This window comes from Ceratotherium simum, chromosome 25, assembly GCF_057802395.1.
Source record: "Ceratotherium simum simum isolate JZ-2026a chromosome 25, ASM5780239v1, whole genome shotgun sequence".
Lineage (NCBI taxonomy): Eukaryota > Metazoa > Chordata > Mammalia > Perissodactyla > Rhinocerotidae > Ceratotherium > Ceratotherium simum.
Window position 1 is genome coordinate 5577507 of NC_141924.1, and position 27101 is coordinate 5604607.

At 54.6% G+C, this 27101-nt stretch overlaps 1 protein-coding gene across 2 annotated transcripts in view; it reads left to right on the plus strand.

Moving 5' to 3' along the window:
• Positions 1-27101, plus strand: part of PHF21B (PHD finger protein 21B) — a 109431-nt gene that overhangs the window by 65561 nt on the left and 16769 nt on the right. For both annotated transcript variants that reach the window (XM_087448759.1, XM_087448760.1), the window contains 3 exons: positions 14064-14156; positions 17828-18175; positions 20499-20639. In XM_087448759.1, coding sequence (XP_087304885.1) covers positions 14064-14156; positions 17828-18175; positions 20499-20639 — 582 coding nt within the window. The remainder of the gene's footprint in view (positions 1-14063; positions 14157-17827; positions 18176-20498; positions 20640-27101) is intronic.

The following is a 27101-nucleotide window of genomic DNA, read 5'->3' on the forward strand; positions in this document are numbered from 1 at the left end:
GGCAGCTGCAGTCCTAAATCAGTTGTGCATGTTTGCTGTACATCACCAGACCACCCAGTCCTGTGGTGCTAACCTTACACGAATGGTGTCCAGTGGCGTGTGCCACTTGTGGGTTTCACCAGCGGCATGTCTTCACGCTCCCGTGGCGACACCCGTACGGTGGTTTATTCACTCCAGCGGCTGGGAGTTTTTCCATCGTGAGAACATTCCAGTTGCTGATGGATAGTCAGGCTGTTCCCAGTTTTCCCTGTGGCAAGCGCTGTCGTGCGACTGCTCCCAGCTGTGTGCCTGTGCACGTGAGCACGAGTGGCCCCGGGTGTGCCCAGAAGGGGAACCCCAGGCCTGGGTGTGCTCCTCTTCACTTCATCAGATGGCCCGTCGCCCTCCTCCCAGTGCTGGTGGCCGCCTCGAGTCCTCCTCTCCCTCTCACTTGTCATCACACTTGGTCCTCGAGGCCCTTTTGTGAATGGAGGAGCTGTTGGAATGACTCACACACAGCAGCTCTGTGCCAGGTGCCCCCCACCGTCCCCTTGGTCCTTGGAACAGGGAAGGCAGTTCTTGGTCCCCTGCTCTGCACGTGAGGACAAGGATGCATGGCGTGACCCAGGCCAGCAGGAGGATGACATTCAAATGCAGGTTGGTTGGCCCCCCCGCCAGTAACCCTTGCCCTGAGTCTGTGCCCCGTCACAGTTGTAGACACACATGAGCTGGGAGGAAGAGGGACTTCCAAGGAACGGGCCAGCAAAGACAGATGCGCCTTTCCCTGGGCTTCCACATGAACCCTGAAGGCCCCTGACAGTCCCGTGTGGACGAGCTTGGGGTTGGTGGAGGCCACACTGGCAAGGGAGCGGCCGGGGGCACGGAGCTGGGCATAGCGGCCAGGCCTGCAGGAGGCTGCCAGCAGCCCGTGGACCATCTCAGAGTCGTTCCCAACAGTGATAAAGGCGGCAGGCGGACTTCATCTGTGAATAACAAGCTGGTTTCACACGACAGTGAAAGTGGTACTTATGTTATATTAATATTTATTGGCACTTACTGATGTTGGAGCTTTGCTGTTATGTTTGCCGCACATCACAGTGATTCTATAAAGATGCAAGGAAATTGTGGCTCCAGAAGGTACACAGCCGCTTGGCTGGCACAGCAGCGTGGGAAGCAGGGCCTCCTTCTTCTGGGGCCAATGCCCCACTCTCCTCACCCGGCCGGGTGGAGGCGGGAGTCTTGTGGGGTGTGGGAAGCGGGACCCCCGCTCTGGTCAGCTCAGCAAACATTTTCCTGGTCGGTGCAGGGGCCGGAGTGGGACGCTCCCTCCCCTGCTGGAGGCCGCGCTCGGCACACAGACCCCACAGGGAGCATTCCAGGCCGTACCTGCCCCGACCAGGCCCCAGTGTCCCCTACTGGACACCCGCCTCCCAGACGGGGTTAATCAAGGTCACAGGGAATGTGCCGGGGTAGAGGGCGCTCAGGAATGAAGGCCCTCCTCCTCCTGCAGGGAGTCAGGCTGGAGGCCAGCCGCTGAGGCCGAATGAGGAGAGGGACAGACGTGCGCTTTAGAAACAGTCGTTTCTGTGTGGTGCAGCCTCATTCCACGGGGACCGCCGCTCGTGTGATGAAGTCTGACTCCTTAAGGGTCAGCCCGTGACGGGCCTCCTCTCCCCGTGCACCGCCCAGACACCTCCGCTCTGGCTGCTGGTGGAGCCACGGGCACCTGCCTCCACTCTGTGCTCAAGCTGGTATGCCCTCCTCCTCCCTGGGCTCCGAGTCCTGAATCCTCTCCTCTGGCTCTGCATCTCAGCCAGGATTCACCTTGCACCACAAGGGTGTTTGTAGGCATCTGGGCAGGGGGTGATGCCAGGGAGGGGCCAGGGGCCCACCTGGGATAAAACCAGGGGACACATCTGCAGGGGTATTTGGGGACTGAGGACACAGGAGCCCCAGGGACCCCCTGAGATGTCTGGGGGTCCTGGGTGGTGGCCAAGGGCTGGCCGGCCTCGTGGCACCAGGCGAGACATCCATCCCGCGGCCTTTGCGTCCCTCGGTGGGGAGGGATGCGTGGCAGAGTGTTCCAGTAAATATGAGGGGAATCAGCTGCACCTGAATTGCTTCATTTACCAAAACTCAGCTTCCGTGTTTTCTTCCTGGGTGGGCTCTGCAGAGACTCAGCAGACCTAGCCGAGTCCCTGCGCGGGGCCAGGCATGGCGCTGACTCTGCCGCTTAAAGAAGCACAGCGACAGACGGCTCAAGTCCAGACAGCCCGTTTTCCCCACGCAGCTCAGGCCTTTCCCCTGAGCCGAGTCGGGGCCGTGCTACGGGAAGCATTTTCAGGAAGGCTGAAGGTGGCCGGCTCGGGTGGGCTGCTCCCTCAGCTCCTGAGGGAGGGCTTGCCCCAGAAGGAACCAGGAAACCTCCTGGGATGGGCTCCGAGGCTAAAGAGGAACTTGTCCCATTCCTCGGCACGGGCAGGAGCTCTGGGTCAGAAGGGGGGCCTGGGGACGGTCCTCTCCAGCCCCAGGGCCTCGGTGGGCAAGGACTGGCCTGCTGGCCGCCCTGGACTGGTGGGTGAGCCCTCTCAAGGGCCTTGTCCACCTTGTTCCGTGAGGTCTCGACAGGAAACACAGCACCCTCCAGAGAGGATCATTCGAGGACCCTGCAGAGGCGGGGTGTGCAGTGCGCAGGAGCCACAGGCTCACCCTTGGCTGGAAGGACGGGCTGGGGGTCGGGGAGATGTTACTGGAACCTGGTCGTGTGCAGACGGCTTGTGGAGGGACACAGCAGCTTGGGTGACCTCGTAAGAAGGGCATGGGGGCATGAGTGCCCCTCCCTCCCTCCCTGGGGAAATCAGGCTGTGGCCTGGGTGTTCGGGGTGGGTGGGAGGTTGGTGCTACTGTGTGAGCAGGTCCTGGTGACATGGCTCCGCAGAAAATGTCCTGTTACTCAGGTGCATGCTCAGAGGCGGAGGGGGAGATAGAGCATCATGGTGGATATAATCTACTTCAGAAGGGCTTCCCTGTATGTTTTCTAGAGTTTTATCTATATACCTGTACTGATATCAACATTGGTATTAACACAGATAAGGGAAAAATCCAGCCCTCCTGAATGTCCCAGAACAACAGCCTGAGAGGGGACTGAAGACCAGGAGCACCGAGGTGTGGCTGCCTGACCAGCCCGTCTCCTCCTGAGGGGTGGTGGTGCCAGCTTCTGGGCAGCAGTTGCCCAGGGAGAGGATCGGGGCCTTTATCACAAGCCCCCACAGCTAGTACTGCTCCCCACTCAGGGGCCCTGGGACCCACTTGGAGCTCCACAAATATCACTCAGAAACCCTGTGAGGGGGGACACTATGCTCCCATTTCTCAGATGAGGAAACTGAGTCCCAGGCCATATGGACAGTACTGGGTGTGGGGGAAGGGGGAGTGGAGGACTGCACCCCCTCCCCAGCAGGCCTTCAGGGACCTGGCCCAGCTAGAGACTCGTGTCTAGGGCCATTGGGGGTGTCCTGTGGGAGCTGGCCCAGCGCAACCTTCCTCAGCTGTCCCACCCCCGGCATCTTCTTGGATGGATGAACTCTTGACTCTTAAGTCATCCAGGACTCGGCCAGTCATTTTTAACCTCCTGACAGCCTTTCTTTCTTGTGAAGACTGTGTCTGCTGACAGTCGGGGCTCCGTGCAAAGAGCCCTTGTGGCTTCTGTGTGCCCTGCACCCCAGGGCATGTCCCATTCTTCGGGTCAAGGCAAGGTCCAGCCTTCTCAAGGAGTACATGCCTTCTCTTCACACGGGCGTCTTCTCTTAGCCAGCAAAGCTGAGACCTGAGTTGTGTGGCCTTAGGGAAATGCCTTCAGCTTACTGGGGCTCAGTTTCTCCATCTGTAAGCCCAGGGGGAGACTGCATGGTTTCCGAGCTCAGACAGTCTAGAATTAAGTGCTGCTTGTGTCCACTTCACATCATTCGCTTTCTCTAAAGGGAAGACGAATCTCGCTTTGCAAGTCAGCTAAGTGTCATTTTAGAAACCTCTCTCCTCTGGGTTCTGAGATTTTGAAATGGAAAACTTCCCACTGGACTCTGATCTCACAGCCTCTGAGCTGCGATTTGTGGCCCTTCTTGCCCAATGACTAGATCATGATTTATGGATGGGAGGTCAGAGGGCAGGTGTGTCTCCCTGGTGGGAGACCACCTGGGCAGGACAGTCACTGCTGTTGGATGCTCTGGGGTCTCAGAGCTCAGCCCACCCCAGGTGTGGACAGGAGCCCGGGGCCTCCAGGAGCATGAGGGCCAAGTGGCCCTTGGAAGTCAGCCCCAGACCACATGTGCTTTCACATGGCAGACCACTCCACCTCACCCCCCATTCCCAGGTGCCGTTGCCATGGCAACCCCTCCCTGGTACTCTCACATCACTAGTGCCCCGTAGGAGGCCGGCCCTGCCAGTGTTGAGTGGAAATGAGACCAATTTTTAAAATAGCTTTTGATGTCCCGAGTGCCACAGGAAGCAGGGCTGGGTCTGCGCTGGGTGGCCTGTGTCTGAGGGTTGGGAGTGCCCACCATCTGGGTTTGGGTTTGATGGGTCAGGCTGGGGAAAAGGTGTTGAAGCCCTCGGGGTCCATAGGCACCCCCACTCCACCAGCCTCCAAAACACACACTCCAGGGGAACCCTCTGTACCACGAGCATTCAGTTAAAAATGTGTGTGCATTGCCATTAGCGATTTGGAAATGGATGGTTCACTTCAAGCCCGTGTTCTTGGCTCGGGGAGCAGCTGTGTTTGTGTATCTGGGGCTAATCTTTGTCTGCCTTGTGCTCCATAGATGACAAATGCTTTCCCACCCACTGTGACAGTTCACGCTGAGCCATCCTGGGAGGTAGGAGTAAGGTTATCTTCAGTTGACAGTTGTGGAAACTGAGGCACAGTGAGGCTCAGGAACACCCCAAAGGCACACAGCTGATCAGGGTTGGAGGCTGGGTCTGGGGTCAGGAGAAGACGCATGACCTGTCAAGGGACGGGCCTGGGTTTGAGCCGTGGTCAGTGGAGCACGGAGTGGAGAATATTCTGGAAAAGGATGTTCCAGGTGGGACTTCTCCCCACATCTCTGCATTCCTGCCTGCGAGGCCTGTGGGGTTCTCCCTCCTTTCAACCCCGCCCTATGAACACTCCTGTCCCTGAAGTGGCCTGGGGGGGGTGGCATTGTGGCAGTGGGGCAGGGGAGGGGGGGTCACTGTGACCCCACCGCCCCTCCCCGTCCTCCTCTCTGGCATGAGGAACGAGGGGGGTTCTGGAGAGCTGAAGTCTGTGACTCGCTGCGTCGTGCTGGCAGCAGGTTCTCGTCCCTGCATTCCCCAGCGGTTCTGGTGCTTTAGTGTTGCTGGCCGCGGCTGCCAGGCTCCCTGCTGTCGGCGTGCAAGGCCCTCGCTGGCGGGTCTTGGGGACCAGACTTGGAGTTTAGCAGGCCCGTCGGAGATCTGCCCGTGGACAGTGCCCGCAACATGGTAGAAGGTCTGACCGTTGCTCTCGCCATTGGCGGGTGTTAGAGGCTGACCTTCAGGGTCAGATATGGGCAGAGCCTGGCTTGAGATGCCTCGTGGGGTGTTCTGTGCAGTCCTGGAGGCTGGCTTTCTATCTGCTTTGGGAACACCTTTACATGGACAGGACGGGGCCACTTCAAAACCCCCCGGGCTCACTCACACCCACACCAAGGGTCCCACTGGGAGGGCAGCTCTGTGGGCTCTGGGGTCCTTCTGGGTGCAGGAAGTGGAATGAAAGCCAGGAGGTCGGGAAGCAGGTCTGCATGTGTGTGGAGAGGAGCTAGGCAGGGGGTGGTGCTGGCCGTGGTCTGCCGCCTGTGGAGCGGGGCTCCGGGTGGCAGTGTTTGCAGGTGTGAAGGAGGAGCCCCCCTCCCTGCCCCTCGGCAGCTCCCTGACACCCAGCTCCCTGAGAACCTGCAGGTCCTGGAGTTGGAGGCGGGGCCCCAGGCCCTCCTTGTCTGATGACATCCGTCACACACCTTTACCAAGCTCCTACTCCGGCCAGGACCAGGACTGGACTCCAGGACCCAGAGGGGCTTAGACTGGGCCCTGCCCTCAGGAGCCACTGTCCGGCAGGGGAGCGGAGATGGGAAAGGCCAGTTCTGATCCATCGGGTCACGCACGGGATGGGAGCGGTCTTCGTGAGGCCGGGGGCTGCCCGTCCTGCTTACCACCCTGTCCTGGGGCCAAGCAGAGAGCCGGCCGGCCATCCAGCGGGTGCTCTGAGATGTTTGCTGAATGAATGATGGAGTGAAGAGGGTCACAGGAGAGGGTGGGGCATCTCTTGCAGCCACAGGTGACGGGGGCATCGGCAAAGTGTGGGGAGCCATGGGCTAGAGGAGGGAGCTGCAGCCATGGCATGAGTGAGACCACCGAGTGAGGGAGAGAGGGCCTGGGAGGAGCCCTGAGGAGAGCCAGCCCCAAAGGGCCAGCGGGGCAGGAGCAGCCCGGGGCAGGGCCTGTGCAGAGGTGGGAGGAGCCTGGGGGTCCGGGGTGGCTGCCTGCTTTGAGGAGCGGGGCTGAGCAGTGGGGTCTGGTGCTGCCCAGAGGTCCCTGGAGGCCAGACGGAGCAGGCGGCCCTAGCGGGACCAGCAGCAGGTCAGGATGAAAGTGCCTTAGCCCGCGGGAGAGCGGCCCTGCGGTTCACAGCGGCCTGGGGCTCAGTGACAGCCCCGGATGCAAACTGCAGGCTGGCTGCAGTGTCTGTCCTCTGACGTGGGAGGACGGACCGTTGAAGGGAACACAGGCAGGACGCCCGACACAGTGGCCAAGGGACGAGGGACGCTGGTTTTTCCCTTTCCACTTCCTCACATGGCTCGGCACCAGAGTACTTTCCTCTGATTATTGTGGGGAGGCGAGCACGTACATCCCATCTTAGAGACGAGGGAAATGGATGCCGGTGAGCAGAGGGGGCTCCCCCAGGTTTGCCCAATAAGAAAGGGACCACCCAGGATTGGCAGCTGGACGGGCCGACGCTGAGGCTGTGCCCTGCTCGGGCACTGGGGTGGACCTTCCTCCCAGGCACTCGCTTACTGCGCTCCTGTTCTCCCCAGCTCTGGGCACGGCGGGGTCTGACCCTCTCCCTCTGCCCAGCGCTCACGGAGCCTCTCACGTGCACCAGGCACTGTGCTGACCCCTGGGCGCCCACCCCTGTCACCCTCACGTGCCCCGGGCAGCAGAAGCTCTTGCTGCTCAGGTGGGGAGACTGGCGGGGAGCAGAGGGGCCCCCCACAGCCGGTGTCAGAGCAGGAATTTGAGCCTAACCCCAAGCCCAGGCTGTCCCCGCCACCTGTGCAGTCAGCACCGACACCTGTCTCCTCGGCACCTCCCACCTGCCCCAGCCGTGTCTCAACTTCTCCGAGGTTTCCCAGGCTGCCCCAGGGACTCCGCCAATGCAGGAAAAATTTGAAGTTATCTTTGACTTTTATGGCCATTTTTTTCCTATTAAAACGCTTGGAGCTGTAAACGTAGTGGTGAGGAGCTCGTTTATCTTGACAAAAGTGTGGCTGTAAACTAGCTGGTGCTCGGTGCTAGTGAAGTCGCCTGAGATGATTGTTTCTGCTGCTATTGATAAATTCCGACGCGGAGCAGAAAGGTCAGCCCTGCCAGATAAAACGTCTCTTCAGCTTGTTAATTAAAGGTTTATAGGGACGTGGGGGAGCGCATTCGGGGGTAGGCCTTTGAGCGAGGAGAAGCAAACAGGTGGAGATGGGAGGGCGCCCGGGAGCCTGTTCAGCAGATGGAGAATGGGCAGTGGGGGGAAGGTGACTTCGGTGTTCTGGGAGGAAGCCCACTGTTCCAGAAGTGGGAGGTGGGGAGCCCTGCTCGCAGCCTTGTTTGTAGCAAATCGCTCCCAAAGCCCCTGGCACAGAAGGGACCCCACGCACCATAAGGTGCTGAGTCCCAGGCAGCAGTGTTAAAGCAGCAGGTTGGGCTGGAGTCGGGCGATGTTTAGTCTCTGGAGTCAGCAGGTGCATGCTGCTCTGCGAGCCTCTTGCGGGCGGTCAGTATTCTCCCCGTGGCGGGTTGTGTTTCTTTCTCGGTAGCTCAGTGTCAAAAACGAGGTCAAAGCAAAGCTCCCGCAGTCTTTTCCCCATCCCAACCCCAGTGGTTCTGCCTCTCTAGTGGCCTCCCTCTGTCCCTCCCTCTCTTGGCCCCCTCCCCTCCTCTCCTTGACTGAGAATTTCTAAGGCTCAAGGAAGAAGTCACCGGTATCCCAAGTCAGAAAAGAGGGCTGAGTGCCGACCAGGAATGAAGTCTTAGAACCACAGAAACTGGCGCCTGCAAGTCACCCGGACACAGAGCGTAAGAAGCACCCAGAGGAGAATCCGTGTGGAAGCCCGCAGAGACACATGCACCAAAGTGGGCGCCAGAGGGACGGATCGCCAGGGCACGGCAACGCACCCAGGAACAGACACATGTGACAGCCCTCACGCCTTTCCACACAGACACACACAGAGGACTCAGAGAGGCACACGGGCTGGGAAAACATGCAGACAGCACACACTCCTCCTCTGGAGGGCTTGTTTGGGGCGGCTTAGCTGGAAGAGAATCCCCAGGGAAAGCAGGCTCATGCCTGTTCGCTGGTTCCTATAGGTCCTGGGCACGTATTTGCTCTAGCAGTTCTGGGGCCCTCGGATCTTCTGGCTGGCCCCCACCCATCCAGAAATCTCTGCTCCCGGGGGACCACACAACTTCACCCCCAATGGAGTGAAGTGCCCACGTGGGCCTTTCATTGCAGAACCTGCTGGAAGCACAGGCTGGCTTCCTCTTGGCCTGCAGTCCCCAGGTTGGCAGAATCACCTGGAAGCTTGTTAATCAAATGGCCACTCTGTGCCTGCCTCCCACCTGCGGAGGTCTGGCCCGGGGCCCAGGGACAGTTGACAGGGTGACGCTGATGTGCTAGCAGGTCCAGGAGCCGGAGAGGGCAGAGCCTTCTACACTCATCCCTCTGCAGAAGGCGGGGCAGAATCTTTTAAAACGTGAGCATTGGGCAGTGCTCAGGGTGTTACACCAGGCTGTGCTGGAGGGGACATAAAGCAGCATTGTGGATGGAGATGCTTCCCTCTAAAGTGACCGTGTCTGCTGTTAATGCTTTCTGCACTGCATATGAAGCTCTATTCATCAAATGTCCACGGTGAATATCTAGTTAAATGTGGATAATCTGGCTCCAGCGGAGAGGCAGGCAGCTAGCTTGAAGGACGTGAGCCTCGGAGTTTTGCCCACGTGGGGCAGGTGGCAAATTCCGGAGGAGGAAGGGACACCCCATCCTGATCAGGAGAAGCAGCCTGTGGTTTGTGGGCCCGAGACCCTCTGGGTCATTTGGGGGCAGAGAGATATAAAATAAGGGGGAGATAGGGAGGGAGGTTGTTTTTGGCAGCTTTGTTGAAGTATGATACACAATAAACTGCACGTATTTAATGTGTGCAGTCTGGTAAGTTTGACAAGTGTCTACACCTGTGAAACCATCACTGGAATCGAGAGTGAACACGTCCTTCACCCTCGGAAGTTTCCCCGGGCCTTTTCTAATCCCTTCCTCACATCCCCCCAGCCCCACACAACCTCTGACTTGTTTTCTGTCCCTTTAGATTAGTTTGCATTTTCTGGAATTTTATATAAATGACATCATATACCGTATGTTCTCCTTTTTGTCTGGCTCCTTTCACTCAGCAAAATTATTCTGAGATTCATCCCTGTTGTTCTGTGCATCAATCGCTCATTCCTTTTTATTGCCAAGCAATATTCCGTTGGGTGGATCTAGCGGTTTGTCCATCCGTGGGCCTGTTGATGGACATTTGGGCTGTTTCCAGTGGGGCCTGTCACAGTAGAGCTGCTGTCAGCGTTCCTGTACCAGTCTCTGCATGATGTGTGCTCTCATTTCTCTTGGGTAGTGCCTAGGAGTGGAATGGCTAGGTCAGGTGGTAGATGTCTGTTTGGGCTGCTACAACAGAAACACCACAGACTGGGGGTCTTCCACAACAGACGTTTATTTCTCACAGTTCTGGAGGCTGGAAGTCGGAGATCAGGGTGCAGGCTGATTGGGTTTCTGGTGAGGACCGTCTTCCTGGTTTATAGATGGATGCTATCTTAGTCCTTTTGAGCTGCTATAATAACCTACCACAGACTGGGTGGCTTATAAACAACACACATGTATTACTCACAGTTCTGGAGGCTGGGAGTCAGAGACCAGGTACCAGCACGGTCGCTGAGGGCTCTCTTCCAGGCCAGACTTCTCGTTGTATTCTCACGTGGGAGCAGGGGCTAGGAATCTCCAGCCTCTTTTATAGGACACTAATCCCATTCATTTCATAAGGGTTCACCCTTATGACTTAAGCACCTGCCAAAGGCCCCGCCTTCCAACACTATGACATTGAGTGTTAGGATTCCAACAAGTGAATTTTGGGGGGACACGAACATTCAGATCGTAACAGATGTCTTCCTGCTGTATCCTCACATGGCAGAGAGAGAGAGGAAGCAAGCCCTCCCCAGTCTCTTCTTATGAGGGCACTAATCCCATCATGAGGGCCCCACTGTCATGACCTAATCACCTCCCAGAGGCTCCATCTCCAAATACCATCACCTTGGGGATTAGAGTTTCAATATATGGATTTGGGGAGACACAACATTCAGTCCATAGCAGCAAATGTATGTTTAACTTTTTAAGAAACTGCCAAACTGTTTTCCAGTGTGATTGCACCATTTATGTTCCCAAGAGCAGTGGATGAGCTGCCCGATACCCCCACCAACTCTTGATTCGGTCCCTCTTCTTAATTTTAGCCATCTGGATAGGTGTGTGGTGGTATCTTATTGAGGTTTTCATTTGCATTTCCTTAATAACTAGTGATATTTAGTATCTTTTCATTTGCTTATTTGCCACCAGCATATCTTCTTTAGTGAAGTATCTGTTCAAATCTTTTATTCATTTTTCTTTGGGTGGTTTGTTTTCTGATTATTGGGTTTTGAGAGTTCTTTTATATATTCTGAATACAAGTCTTTTTATCAGATAAGTGATTGCCTATGTTTTATCCCAATCTGTGGCTTCTTTTTTCATTCTCTTAACACTGACTTTCCAACTCCATGAGTTTTTAATTTTTTTCAAGTCCAGTTTATTAATTTGTTCTTATATGGATTATACTTTTGGTTGTGTATCAAGATTCTTTGCCTAATGCAGAGTCCCAAAGATTTTCTCCTATGTTTTCTACTCGAAGTTTTATAGTTCTAGGTTTTACATTTAGTTCACTGATCCATTTTGGGTTTTTTTCTTTTTTTCTTTTTTTGTACTTTGGTGAGGAAGATTGGCCCTGAGCTAACATCCCTTGCCAACCTTCCTCTTTTTGCTTGAGGAAGCTGCTGGGCTAACATCTGTGCCATCTTCCTCTATTTTGTATGTGGGTCGCCACCACAGCATGGCTTGATGAGCGGGGTGTAGGTCCATGCCTGGGATGTGAACCTGCAAACCCTAGGCCGCTAAAGTGGAGCATGCAAACTTAACCACTACGCCGTGGGGCCAGCCCCCTTTTCTTTTTTTTTAATATGGTGCAAGGTATGGATTGAAGTTATTTTTTGTTTGTTTTTAATATATGGATATCTACTTGTTCCAACACTGTTTGTGAAATGATTATCCTTTGTCCACTAAATTAACTGCCTTTACATTTGCTGCAAATCAATTGACCATATATATGTGAGTCTATTTTTGGACTCTATTTGGTTACATTGATCTGTTTGTATAACTTAACACCTATGGCATACTGTCCTGATTACTATGGCTTTATAATAGGTTGTGAAGTTGGAGAGTGTAAGTCCTTCCCCTTTGTTTGGTGTTGTTTTTGTTTGTTTCAGAGTTGTTTTGGCTATTCTGGGTCCTTTGCATTTCCATATGCATTTTAAAATCATCTTGTAAAGTTCTACAAAAAAACCTGCTGAGATTTTGATTGAGATTGTATTGAATCTGTAGATGGATTTGGGGAGAATTGACATTGAACAGTACTGAGCCTTCTGATCCACAGTTACGTCTCTCTTCACACAGGTCTTTCTAATTTTCTCGCAGCAGTGTTTGGAAGTTTTCAGTTTACAGGTCTTATACAGCTATTGTCATGTTTATCCCTAAGTATTCCTTCTTTCTTGATGCTATTGCAAATGGCATTTAAACATCTTTTACATTTCTGAATGTTGGTGGCTAGTACATAGAAGTATAATTGCCTTTTGTATATTGACCTTGTATCCTGTGACCTTGCTAAAACTCATGGATTAGTTGTAATGGCTTTTTTTGTAGATTCCACATGACTTTCTATGTAGATGATACCGTCATCTGCAAATAAAGACACTTTTATTTCTTCTTTCTAATCTGGAGACCTTTTATTTCTTTTTCTTGCCTTATTGCACTGACTAGGACTTCTAGTCCAGTGCTGAATAGGAGTGGTGGGAGAGAACATTCCAGCCTCATTCCTGATCTCAGGGAAAGTGTTCAGTCTTTCATCAATAAGTATGATGCTAGCTGTTGGTTTTTTATAGATGCGTTTTATCAGGTTAAGGCAGTTGCTTTCTATTCGTAGTTTGCTGAAAGTTTTTGTCATGAACGGGTGTTGAATTTTGCTCAATGCTTTCTCTGCATCTATTGAGATAACCATATCGGGTTTTTTTCTAACTGATATTCAAATGGTGAAGCAGCCTTGCATTCCTGGGATAAATTCCACTTGCTCATGTTGTATTATCCTCTTTATTGTTGTTGGGATTGATTTGCTAACACTTTGTTAATAATTTTTACATGTGAGTTCAAGAAGAACCTCGCTGGTTGCTGGCCACCAATGGTTTGGCTGGCTCTGAGTGACGGGTGCCTATCCCCGTCAGGCAGGCTCAGGGGGTACAGACGTGGCTGTGCAGAACTGCCCCCTCATCGGCTGTGGGTAGTGGTGATTCCCACAGAAGGAAACATTAGGCCAGTGGGCACCCCAAAACACGTCTCCCATATGCATTTGTGTGGCCCTGGAGTTCCTGGGAGAGTGTCATCTCCCATCTCCCCACCCTAAATATCTACCCTGCTGCTGGTGTGGCCATCCCATCATGCATTGGAGAGGGTCCTGAATCAGGGAGCTGGGATTTGAGGGCACGTCAGTGTGGCCCAGGTCACTGCTCCTCCTGATGGCACAGTGGGGACATGTATCAAGGGCCAAAAATATTCCGACCTTTGAAAATTCCTGCCCACTATCCCTGTTTTTAGAGTCTCTCCTATGGAAGTACTTTGTATTGTGGAAATGACTTTATCCACAAAGATATTTATTGCAGCATTGTTCATTAATCGGAAAAGGGTGGGGATAAAAGCCAAATTTCTAAGAGAAGGGGATTAGCTGAAGAAATACCATTATGTCTGCTGAATGGAAGACTCTACAGCCATTAAAGGAGTGATTTATGAAGATTGTAGCAACATCAGAAAATCTCCATGTATCCTGAAGTAAAAGTAGAAAAACAGGTTACAGAATTCCACCTATACTATATAAAAAACTTATTTTTAAAAGGAAAGCTGGGGGCCGGCCCAGTGGCGCAGTGGTTAAGTTCACATGTTCCACGTTGGCGGCTTGGGGTTCACAGGTTTGGATCCCAGGTGCAGACCTACTCAACACTCATCGAGCCGTGCTGAGGCAGGCATCCCACATGGAAGACCTACAACTCTACAACTATGATACACAACTATGTACTGGGGCTTTGGAGAGAAAAAAAGAAAAAAAAAAAAAGAGGAAAGATTGGCAACAGATGTTAGCGCAGGGCCAATCTTCCTCAAAAAAAAAAAAAAACCACGAAGCTAATGTGCACAAAAGGTAACTATTTTCTGGGCAATGCCATTCTTTTTCTTTCTCTAGTTTCCAAAATGTCTTGCTTGAGTATAAAAACTCACAATTAAGAGTGGGAATAGCAGAGTTTGCTGTCTCCAGGGCACCGCCCCTGCTCAGCCGGGCTGGGGAGAGCTGCCAGGCGCCTGCTGGGTGGGGCCGCGTGCATCTCATCACCAAGTCCTGTCTCGTTGCTATGTCCAGTCTCAGCGCCAACCCCCTGTCTTCCAGGCTTTGGGAACCATCACTGCAGTGCCTGTCACGGGTCCTCAGGTCAGCTCCTTGCAGAGGTTGGCCGGGCAAGGAGTGGCAGTGCTACCTCAGGTAAGCAGCCTGTGGGCAGGCCCCAGGGTGGATGTCTGTCTGTCCCCAGAGTCTGTCCCCAGGCCCTCAGCACTGAGGTTTTGGGTGGGCACTGAGCTGGGTAGGACTCACTCGCTCTGGGAGCCCCTTCCCTCCCCCATCCTCTGCCCGTTTGAACCAGACCCGGTTTTTTGCACAGTGAGGAATTGTGAAATCAGTGTAGTGGGTCATCACCAGGATTTTCTTAATGGGATAAGCTAGGCGGGACTAGCATAGAACAGAAAATATCAAGACACGTCGTAAGCATTGTGTCTTGAATAACTTGCTTCTGGACTGGGTCACGAGGTAGCGGAGATTTTAAACTATGGGTCGCAGTCGAAAGAGTGTGAGAAACTCTGGACAAGGTGAGCATTTCAGGAGGCGGCACAGATGCTGGCTGGGTGTCCTGGGTTCCAGTCCAGGCCGCTGACTGGGCTCTGCACTTGGAACGAGTCACTGGCTCTTAACCTTCCTGAGTCTCCCCTCCTGCAGACGGGCTGGTGCGGATGCCTCCTTGGCCCCGTGAGGACTGGACCAGACGGCACAAAGCCCTATAGCCGTGCCTGGGACAGAGCAAATGCCTGCTAGTCCTTAACCAGTGCTCAGCTTTGTCGAGTGCCTGCTGTGTGCGTGGGGCTGCAGGGCTGGACAGGTGCCCCCAGCTCGAGGTCAGTGAGGGGCAGCTGCTCTGGGCCCTCTTGTCCTCGTGGCAGCCTTCACTGCGTGCCCACCTGTGCTGAATCCAACAGGGCCCTGCTCCTAAGAGGCTCAGAGTCCGGGTGGGGACAGACAAGGAAACAGACACTTTGAACCCAAGGTGATGGGGCTGAGTCAGAAGGCTACACAGGGGCGGTAGGAGCCCTGAGGAGGCCCATAGCCCACTTGAGGGTCAGGGAGGGCTTCCTGGAGGAGGTGGTGCCCGAAGCAGGCCTCAGAGGGTGGGAGGTCTTGGCAGGCCGAGGTGGAGGCAGGCCCCAGAGAATGAGCCCCCCCAAAGAGGGATCGTCAGGCACAGGCACAGGGATGAGATGGAGGCAGGGGCACTGGGGAGGCCAGAACCGCAGTCCTCGCAGCACTGGGAGGGGGAGGACAGAGCAGGCAGGGGTGGAGACATCGACAGGGGCCTTTTGGGGGCCTCGGATATCAGACCACGGAGTTGGGCTTCGTCTGTCAGTGACCTGAAGGCAGTGGGGAGCTGTGGAAGGCATTCGAGCAAGGGAGGGTCAGGATTGGGGCTTCTGATCTCGGTTGGTGCTGTTTTCCTACGAGGTCTCACTCCCACGCTGTCCCCTCACTCATGAAAGTCCGAGGCCCGACCCGTGTCTCCACCCCGATCTGTGCGCACACACAGGCACACTCAGGCGTGTGCTGAGTTTACACAGTCACTCATTGTCGGCCTCTGCACCTTCCCCAACCTTCTTCCTCTCACCTTGCTGCTCCTGGGCTTCTGTCGCCGTGTTTGCTGTTGCTGTCCCCTCCCAGCTAACGTCTGGACCTGCCATTGACTTGGTGGCCTCCAGGTGGGTCAGCTCAGGCCAGAAGGTGCCCAGTGCACACCTGGTCCCGCTGCTGGCTGCTCCTGTCACAGGGAGGCACGTGGGGAGCAGAATAGGCAGCCTGTGGAGGGGTCTGGCCCAGTGGGGACCGAGCATAGGCCCAGAGAAAGGGGAGAGGGTGGGCATGGGGAGGACCTGGAGGATCCTGCAGGAGGAGGACCGGGCCTGGCTCTGCACACGTCTCCATGTGGCACCGGCTCAAAGGTCATGGGCTCTGGGATCCCCTGAATGTGTTCTCTCTGGGTTGGAGGCGCATGTGTTTGGGCCAAACCCTGAGCCCCTGGCAGAGCTTATGTTCAGAGTCTGGTCCCTACGGTCTGCAGCCAGCTCACCCACATTCAGGGTCCAGATTATGTAGTGTTAGCCGGCCAGCGTGAACCACAGCACGTGGGCAAACCCTGAATGACCGGGAGGAGCCAACAGAGCACAGGACGGCCCTCCCCAACGGGAGCCGGAGATCGCAGCTGGGGTCCTCGTGACCACCACTCACCCCATCTGCCCCATCTGGTCCTCTTCCGAGGCAGAGAGCAGCAGTTCCCGAGCTGGGGATGACCTGCAGAAGGACCAGAGGAAGGATTCTTTCTGTGATTTTCCACATTCAGTAGGGGTGTTTGTGTTGAGCTCTGAGCCTGCCCACTGGTGCCAAGGACAGAGCGGGTCAGGATGGTCCCACCCCAGGCTGACCGCACCCCCAGGGCAGGCGCGAGGCCCTCAGCATCCCTGAGGCCCCTGGTGGCGGGGAAGTCGTTCCTGTGCTTGGAAGGCAGGCCCACTTTGCTGAGGCCCCCGGGGCGGGGGAAGGGAAGGCCGGCAGAGTTAGGACCTCCTCCATGGCAGGCACTGGCGAGGAGCGTCCAGACATGGCGCCTGCCTGACTGAGGGGCATGCTGCGCCGAGGTCACCTGCCCGAGGTCAGGAGCCCTGTGGGAACCACCCTCGGCCTCTCCCTCCGCTCGGGTCAGTGGCGAAGGGAGAGGGAGACAGGCGGGACATGCCTGGGGCCAGTGCAGCACCCTGCCGGCCTGCACGAGTGCCGGGCAGCTTGTGGAAGTCCTGGTGCCGGTCCCGCTGCCCTGCCAGTAGTAACGCCTGTGGCATCCTTCTCAGTAAGTCTCTCCCTCTGCCTGCCTCAGTTTGCTCGTCTGTAGAACAGGCTGGTGTACCTCCCCCCAGTGCAGTCACCTAAGGGGGGCTCACCTAAGAAAGACAGGGTTAGTGGGCTCTCTTCTCCGAGCCTTCGTCTCCGAGAAGGTGATGCTAGTGCTGATCTCACAGGGTTGGCATGAGACTCACTTGAGGTCACAGGAATACGGGTGCTGGGTTGCTGGGGACAGCCAACAGTTGGGACGTACCTGGCACTTTGTGCATTTTCTCCCCGACTCCAACCCCAGTGGGTCCCGTCACCCCCGGTGCACAGATGAGGGACACGCCCAAGAGCACATAGGTCCTGGAGGGGGCAGGATCGCCCCAATTAGCCATCCAGAACCCTGGCCTGAACCGCGTGGTAGCCACCTGCACACACTTGACTCTCATTGTGTGTGGACCTCTTAGAGGATGACGTCCTATCACTGGTGCGCAGTTTGGTGGCTTTCACCGGGGACACAGCAGCCCCCACCCAGATCAAGAAGCAGCCTGAGCAGACCCGGGAGTCCCCACCGCCCCCCTAGTCAGCGCCCCAAGGGCAGCGCTCTGCCAACTTCTGACATCAGAGGGGCCTTTGCTGCTTTGTGACCTGATGCGAGTGGGGTCGTGGTGCGCCGCCCGCCGTCGGACTCGTCCACTTCTGCTGTGCCACCACCATCTGCTCTGTTCTCCACTGTTTTGTCTCAGTTGACCTGGGAGGGACTGGGACCCAGAGGGGCTCCTCGTGAGCCCCCTGGCCAGTCAGTGCAAGCCCCAGAGGTGGATGGCCCTGGCGGGTCCCGTGGCCTCTGTGCTGCCGTCCCCTCGCGTCTGACGTGGGAGGTCTCTGAGCCAGGTCTTGTCTGTGCCCGTGCTCTGTCCCTCCCAGTCCCGGCTCTGCTCAGGGCTGCCCCTCCGCCTGCCATCACCCTGCCTGTGTGTCTGTCTGACCATGCACCTGTCCCTTCCTCCCAGGTTAGGCCAAAGACTCTGATTCCAGACAGCCTCCCCGTCACCCCGGGCCGGGACCGGCCACCCAAGCAGCCCCCCACATTCCAGAAGGCCACGGTGGTCAGTATCAAGAACCCCAGCCCAGCCCTCCCCACCGCCAACAACACCGTGAGCCATGTGCCAACGCCCGGCAGCCAGCCCCAGGCCCTCGCCGAGCCCGCCGCCATCACCTCTCCTCTGAGCAGTGCCGGGGTGGCCTACGCCATCATCTCCACCGCCCCCAGCAATGCCGCCATCACCCCCAGCACCGCCGTGTCCGCGGTCAGCGACAGCATCAAAGTCCAGCCCCTCCTCATCAGCGCCGACAGCAAGGTGAGAGTTGCCTGCACACGGGAGGGGCCCCCTGAATGAGGCCGGGGCAGAGAGAATGGCTGGATCGAGTGGCCAGGTGAAGGAATGGGGTTGAATGGACGAGTGAACGAATGGGGTGTGAGTGAGCAGTCTACTGAATGAATCCGTGCATGAATGAATGGGGGGGGGTGGTAGGATGAAGGATTAAGTGAATGATGAATCAGTGATAGCATGAATGGTATATGTGAATGAGTGATCTAATGAATGAATCAGTGCGTGAATGATGGGGTACAGTGAATGAATATGTGATTGAAAGGATATGTGGGTGAATGAATTAATGCCAGTGGCAAAGGAATGATTGGTCAGTGAATGAATTCTTTCATTCATTGGAATAATTAACTAGCTGATAAACAATGTGGCCGGATGGATGACTGGGAGAGCCCAGGACTGATGATGGGTCTCTGCTGGCAGAGTTTGGGAGCCGAGAACTTTTTTGGACTCCAGGTGCCTGAATGGAAAATCAATGATTTCTTGCCACGATTGAAAACTAAGACTAAGGTCCTCCCCGGCTCCCCTCGGAGCTCCTTGGTGATGGTGCTGCTTGAGGCCTTTGGGGCTGCCTAGGAGGCACCGTCTCCTCCCTTTGGCCTGTTTCCCCTCCTCCCAATTCGGGGACCGCCAGGCTGCCTCTCTCTTCTTTACGGCCAGTGTCCCTGCTACTTCCCAGCCTGAATGTTGGTCCTCCCCTTTCGTGCAGCTGTGTAGTATTGCACACAGTGTCTTCCTGGGAGTGTTATGCTCTCAAGCCCTCCCACCCAGGGACGGTACCCGGGGATGCTCAGAGCCTGAAGAGTTATCGCGGGCCAGGGCTGCATGGCAAGTTCCACGAGGAACCGTGCCCCCAGGACTGCGCCTGGTGCAGAGGGGCTGCCTAGCAGGTGTTTGCTGGATGAGTGTACCTGTTTCACTGCAGCCTCACCAGCGTGCAGTGTTGTCGTTTTCAACACTTCTTGCTTATTTAATTGGTGCAAACAGATGCTCCTTGCTGAAAGTTGAATTCCTACAGTTATGAAGTTTGAATGTTTTCCCTATACTTTTCAAGAATTCTGTGTAACTCATTTGAGGATATTCTTTGCCCTCTTTTCTACTGGGATCTGAATGTTTTTCTTCCCATGAATGTAAAAAGGAGGCATTTTTTTCCATCCAGAGAAATCTGGAGTTTTAAAATTGTGATACAGAGAAGAACAAAGAGCTTTCCCTTAAGCCAGGGGAAAAACAGAATGTATTTTCTCTTCGTGCTTAGGAGTCTCAAATTCACAAGATTGTCCCCACCCATTCTTGGTGGGGGTGGGGGAGTGGGACAAGTTCAGGTTGTTCCTGGCTTAGTCCAGACCCTGGCCGGTTGCTCCTGGTGAATTCCTTTGTCCTAGATCCATGAAAGATCATGATTCTTTCCCAGTTGCCTGTCCAAAAAAATAAGTAAGATAGTTCAGCCACAGATGGAGGGGATTCCAGCCCAGGGAGAGGCCGGGCTACAGAAGCCGACCTCAGACTTCTTAGCTTCAGACCTTTCGATCAAACCAAATGACAACCCTGAACCCCGATAAAGGCTGGCTGAAGTGGGGCCACTCTGGGTTTTGCTGAGCAGGGTCTGGAGCCCACCTCCCCTTACTCCACCCACCCCCAGGCTTGGCGGGGCCCCTCAGAGTGAGAAAAACAGGACCTCATTGCTCCCACCTGTCCACCCAGGCCAGGTTTGAGAGCCTCAGACACAGTGGCCTGGGGCCCAAGGGGCAGAGTGGGGAGTGGGCAGGCCAGGCAGTGCAGCCGACAGACCCAGGAAGGGTCCCAGCCCCTCTGCCACCTAACCTGGTGACCTCAGGCAAAGAGCAAGTCTGAGCCCTCTCGGCCTCCGTTTACCTGCATTTGAGCTGCAGATAAAGAAACCAACCTCTCTTGGATCTTGCTGCACGAATCTTCACAGCCTGCCCGGAGGCAGATATTTTAAAGGTTTTACTGATGAGGAAGATGAAGCTCAGAGAAGCAAAGTGACCTCCCCGAGGCCACACAGCTGAGAATCGGCAGCTCCAGAGTGAACCCAGGCCCTCCTGGCACCTGAACAAGGCCCGTTTCTCCTGAAGACTCTCCTCCTCACAGTGTAAAGGGCTGTGGGGAGGAGCCTGCCCCAGCTACAGGCGCCCAAAGACCGCAGAGTTAGGGCAAGCCGCCTCGTTCCTCTGTGATCCGCCGTTCCAGCCCGCACCCTCATGGGGCAGACATGCTTGGCCCTGGGCCCTCCCAGCTGCGCCCCCAGCCCCCCTCACTCCTCCACCGCGTCTTCCAGGTCATCATCATTCAGCCTCAAGTGCAGACGCAGCCCGAGAGCACGGCGGAGTCGCGGCCGCCCACGGAGGAGCCATCTCAGGGAGCTCAGGCCACCAAAAAGAAGAAGGAAGACCGGCCCCCGAGCCAGGAGAACCCCGAGGTAGGGTGCGTGGTCTGGGGGCCGCTGGAGGACGTGGCTTGTGGGGAGCGGGGATGGGCCTCAGTTTGGGATCACCGACAAGCCCAGGGCACAGCCGCCCTGTGCAGCAGGCACTCCGGGTGGGAGTCACTCACCGTTTCATCTCGTGGGTTTACTTGCTGAGTGGCGGTGTGGGGCAGTGGTTAGCACAGATTCTAGAACCAGGCTGCCTGCATTTGCCTCCCAGCACTGCCAGCTGATAGTGGAGTGATGGGGGCAGATCATCTGTAAAACGGGAGTGGAAGGTTTTCAGAAATCCTTCCTGGCAGCTTGTTAGGAGGATTCCATGAGTCAGTGTCTGCCAAGCCCCCAGGAAGAGTGCCTGGCTGTAGTCCCACCCATCCCTGCCCATTCCCAGGACCCTCCAACCGGGGGACAGTGCTGCTATTGGCAGCATGGCCCTAAGGCAGCCCTGTCTCTTCTCTCTGCCCAATCATGAGCGTCCGAAGGCCAGCAGGGCAGGACCCTGAATGCCTTAGAAGTCAGCTGCTGCTCAAGGCTGGCTTGGGAGATGCAAACGTGTCCTAAAGGTGCCTGTAGAACTTTCTAGAAGTTGCACATAGTGCCACGTCCCCTACGCCCACATGAAGGAGGAGGATGAACAGGGTCTTATGGCACCATCCTAGTGCATGTAACGTGCAGCCACCTGCACTAGTGGAGGTCTGAGAGTAGCAGCTAATTCAAGGCCACTCTGTGGTAACTTTTGGTGACCGCAGGTGACGGTCCTTCTGTTGCTGCTTGCGTCCTCGGCCATCCTAGGCCAAAATCAACCTGGGCCTTTTTCTGTGTGACTGCCCCCACCTGGCCCCCTTCTCTCTCCTACCGAAGCCCCGTTCATCCTACAAGATGCGCTTCAGACTTCCTCTCCTCCAGGCAGCCTTCTGACCACCCCACCTGCGGCAGGCCGAAGAGATCCCTCTGGGCCCCTTCAGCTCCTATGATTCTTTTTATCAAAGTGCTGTCATTATCAGAAGTCAGTCAGTCATCTGTTCACCCATTCATTCATTCATCAAGTGTATCCTAGAGTTTGCTCTACTCTGGGCTCTGTGCTGAGGGTGGGGACGCCGAGATGGGGCAGGTGTAGTCCTGGCCCTGGGGAACCGCACTCCTACTGGCAGAGACAGGAGCAGGCACTAGGACTAGAACTTGGGTTTAAAAATATCAGATGTCATCAGAGAATTACAGATTCAGAGCTCTGGGAGATCCAGGGAGAGGGATAGGGCGTGTTCCACCTGGAAGGACTGGGGGTGGCTCTGCAGAGGAGGGGCATGATCAGCAGGGACTGGAGGGACAGGTGGGGTTTCAACAGAGGGACGAGAGGCAGGCGGGATGGCAGTCAGGTGGAGGTACTGCCTGGGCAATCATGTACAAATTGGGAAGGACTCGGCACCCGGGAAATTCAGCTGGCCTATTTGGACTACATGAGAATTTCTAGACACGAGGCTAAAGAGACCTCGGAGCTGATCCAGAGGACCTAGATGCCGGCTACCGAGGTGTAACTTTATTCCTTGGTTAGTAGGGAGCTATGGAATATCTTTGAGCAGGAGAGTGACTTGATTATTGTCCTTTCACATGTCCAGAAATCCTGCTGGGGATTCATAGAGTCGACCACTCATGGAGGCTGAGATAGGACCAGGTCTCCTTTGCAGCCCCAGGTCCAATTTTGTCTCGAGAGAGAGAATCATTTTCTTCCGAGGCAACATGTGAGCACCTACTGTGTGCATGGGGAGGTCCGGGGTGAGCTCACAGTCCATGGCTCCCATGAACACTCTCTGTCCTCCATGGGGTTTTGCTGCCCCCTTAACATCCGGGAAGGTTTTCTGGGTGGATTCTCTTTGTTCTTTCAAAGTATATCTTAGTCAATTATTGAGCATTTATACAATTAGTATAATTACATCTAACGACATAATTAGCACAAATACGTGTAATGACTTAAATAGAACTCGCAATTACAACACATCCTCATGTAAAAATCCTTATTAAAGTTTCTTTTCAAAGAGGGCTGGGAGCGGTTGTGCCGTGCACACGCGGGGCCGTTGTGGCGGCCTTTGAACCTGTTCGTGAGGCTCTAAATGAAGAGCCCTTGAGGCCGGAGCAGCAGCTGCCCCAGACACCGTCAGATGAGCCGGTCGGGAGCCCCAGGGCTGTGGGCGTGGATTTTTTGTAAAGAAACACTGACTGGTGTTTCCGTAACACCACTTGGCTCAGCTGTAACGTGGCTTGGGGGGCAACGGCTGGCAGCTCCCGTCGGCCCTCCTGCAGCCCGTGGCGGCCAGCCTGGTGGGTGCCCAGTGGTGCTGACACGGCACAGGACGTGCAGTGGAAGGGAACAGCAGTTTACCAGCACCCAGAACAGCTCCTGGGCGCTGGGATAGGAATATTCCAGTAACTCTTGGACCCCAGGACGCACCTGGGAGGAATTGCAGATCATGATAGTGACCCCAGGAGCATTTACCGCTGGCCAGGTGGAGCTCAGCATGAGTCAGATTCCGTCCTCACAGTGAGCGATGTGTGCGCTGGGGGTCATTGTTAACCTCTTGTACAGGTGGGGAAACTGAGGCCCAAAGGCAGTGACCCTCAGAGGTGGGAGCCACATCCCTGCAGTCTGGCCCTGGAACCTGCGATCCTAAGTTGTATGCCCTGCTGGCCTCCTCTGTCTCGGTCACGCTGAGGGAGGGTCAGGTTTGGGGCCAGAGCTGAACTACTCGGGGCAGCCATGGAGAGGCTGACTGCTATCCCAGGATCTCTTCCTTCCCTGATTTTCCCACATGCAGCTCCCAGCCTTTCCTACAAATAACAACTATCAGTGTGAAAGGGTCCCTATTACTTACCTTCCCAGGGGGCCTTAAGGCTGGTCTCACCCCCCACCAGGGCCCCCTGCACTTCCAAGAGATTCCCGAGGGTCAGTGAACCATGCGGACTGTGTTATTGTTCTTACATCTCTCTTTCCTTTGGCTGCTAGGGAGCTCACAGCCAAGTCTGTGACTGACCTCTAGCAATTGTGTAAGGCCTCTGACCTGTGGTATGAAGCCAGACCTTATCTAGCTTCCTCTTATTTTCCTAAGTTTATTTTCCCTCCTCTTTATTTCCTTGTCTATTTTGTTTTATGTTTGAATGTGTTGTATATATGCACACAATCCTTTATTTTGGAATCAGAATGGTTATCAGTAATTAGTGCTAATCTCTCAGGTGTGTTTCACTCTTCCTGTTATTAAAGTCAAAACCTCTGAAGGACCAGTTCTAGCTTCCTTTTGTGTGGCTGAGACTGCCCCACTCACTTCTGAAGGACATCACTGACCGTGTGCCCAGGGGTCCCGGGGCCCTGACATCCTTACACACCCACTCTGCCCCAGGCGTGTGCGGGCGCCTTATGTACGGCTTCCCTGTTGAACCCACACAGCCACCCACGGAGGTGGGATCATGTCCCCTATTTTAGGATGTGCAATCCCCAGGCTCAGAGCAGCCAAATGCCTTGCTCAGGGTCATACCAGGAACTTGAGAATTGAGCCTACCAAGGCCTCTGACTTCCCAGTCTTTGGCCTTTCTGCAATCCCACGGGTGCCTCCTGATTTTGGTGATCATAGATCACTTTTGTGTGAGCACGTACCGCAAAATGACAACTACAGAAATACATAGAAAATGAGAACCAAAGAAAACCACTTAGATGGGAAGGTTGAGGCCGGGGCAGATTCGACCACAGTCAGCGTGGCTCTCAGATCGTCAGCTTGGGCTGGAGCTTACCCGGGATTTCCTGCGACGTGAGTGAAATGTCAGGGTGGATGTGGTTTGTAGCAGGGCTGGCCGTGTCTGTGACATTCACACGCAGGGCATCGTCTGAGCCTCACGGCGGCCCCGTGAGACAGGCAGGGAGATGAAGCTTGGGCACATGGTGTGACGGTGCCCACCCAAGACACTGCGGGGACAGGGGGCAGTAACCCCAGGTCTTTGCCGAGCCTTTCCAGCTGACTGTGCTCTCCTCCTCTCCTGTGGCCTTGCAGCGGCTCTGCTAAGTGGGGCAGGATTTACAGTTTTCATTTTAGAGGAGGAGACTGAGGCTCAGAGAGGCCGGCCGAGTTCACCATCACAGGGCTGTGTGCGAAGCCCACACAGAACCTGGGCTCCTGGCTCCTGACCCCAGGCTCTGTCTGCTCCTCCCTGTCTCAAGGCCCATGCCTTCTTTAGGGCAGAGCTGTGGCCTTCTCTGTGTCACCCATTATTCTGGCCTCTGGTAGCATCTGACCCAGCTGGCCACCCGCAGGTTAGCGTGTGCCCTGTGGAGGGGCAGGCAGGGCAGGAGTTCAGCCCCATACGAGCCCCGACTCCACGCCAGCACCGGCTGCCTCTGTGGGTAAGGCCTGTGCACCCGGATGCTCCCTCTCTCCACGCTGTCCCTGGTGCCACAGCCCTTGTTTCTTCACCATCTCTCCCCAGACTCCTGTTCCCAGCCCCTGGATGGGTTCCTCTCTGTCTATTCACCCTACACCTAGAAGGATCTTTCTAAAATTCAGAAATAACCAAGTTATCCCCCTTCTTGATCCATCAAAGCACAACCCCCCGTCGGGCTGCCTCCCTGTGCTGCAGACCCTCAGCAACTACAGATGAAAGGTGGGAAGAGGCAGGAAGGAGGAAGCTGGGCGTCACTTTTGTCCCAGAAGCACAGGCAGCGAGCAGGACTGATGCCCCAGGCCTGGGCTCCAGGTTCAGAATCGGACTGGGGGACCGGCAGGGAGGGCAGCTCACGCAGGGCAGTGGTCCCGAGAGTTCTTGAGCGAGAGAGGAGTGGACCCAGGCTTCTCTGCTTGTGTGGGAGCCAACCTGTTCCCAAGGCCATAGCTGAACCGCGGGGTGGGGGGTGGGCAAGGCCCAGGCGATTGCAAACCCGCTAAAGAGGAGGGGTCAACAGAGGGAGAGAAAACGAAAAGAAGTTGTGCCCAAAATGAGCCTGTAGACAGGATCCTAAAACACGTGAAGCGATCTAATGCTGAGGGTGACAATCAATAAAGTCGACATTTGGAGCGTGAATTTATTCAAGACGAGTTAATTTTGTGGAATAGTCTAGCAATGACTTTTAAATAAGTATGTCTAGGATACTCAAAGAAGTTTAAAAAAGGAATAACATCCACTTGAAATAAATAAGGAATAATGAACTAAAAACATCACGAAAATAAAACAAGATCAGATGAATATAAAAATTTGAAAATCTGGTAACGAAAAACGTGATTGGTTGGAATAATAAAAAAACTTACTAGGCAAGATGAACAGAGATAATTAGTGCTTTGGAATATGGCACCACGGGTCTAGTACAGACATGCAAAGAAGTAAAAATACCTCTATCTCTGTCTGTCTGTCTCTGTGTGTGCAGGAGCAGGTAGGAGACAGAAGGAGAGTGAACAGACCCCACCTTTCATCTCATGGGAGGGTGGATGGAGGGAGGGGATGAAGAGATAATTGAAGACGGAAGCTAAAAATTCTCTAGGATGCAGGAGCATCCGTGTAAGTTCTTAGATCAAAAGTGGACTTCATCTATCAAGCAGGATTAATAAACGTAAATCTAGAAGGCTAGAAATCTGTGTCAGAAGAGAAAACTCATAAAAGCTGCAAGCGCAAAACCAGATTAGCCAGAAAGGAATGACAGACGAAGCCACGCGCTTCCGGGAGCAGCAGCCAGAAGACGACAGAGCAGGTCTGCAGCCCGCTAAGAGAGGGTGACCGCCAGCTCAGGACTGGATGCCAGGTGAATCGTTTCTCAAGAGCAAGGGCAAACTCAAGACATTAGACACAGAGAGACTACGAGCGTCATCACCCACAGACCATCGCTAAAAGACCTGCACTTTAGCAGAAGACGAGTGAGGCCAGGGAAGGGCAGTGGGTGTAAGAAACCACAGTGAAGTTTTTTGTTTTCCGAAACAGGTGTAAGGAGAATTCTAGGCAACAGTAACAAGTTGGTCAGAGGTGATGTTTTAGAGGGAGTCAGAACTTGCTAAGGTCAGTGTCATGCTGGGGAGAAAGATAGAAATATGGAATAACCTTAGACTTCATTAGAAAAATGTATTGTTAAAAATATATGCTTAAAACATTTAGCCTAATCACCAAAAAAGACTGCCATCTATAATTTCCAAATCACCAGAGGAAAAGGAAGTGAACGTGGGACTTTTTTTTCAAGAAGACAGGAAATAAGGTAAAAAGAAAGGATGAGAAACTGAAAAAACGAAATGGAGGAAATAAATCTAAATATATCGGCAACCACAATAAATGCAAATGAAATAAGTTCCTGCTCTTAAATAGCAGAAATAAAAGGAAATCGCAGACTTAACAACAACAAAATCCAGTTGTACGTTGCTTGTAAGAGGCATACCTTAATAAAAAGCATGCAGACGGATTGGAATACAAGAATGAAAAAGGCGTATTATGTAAACACTAAAG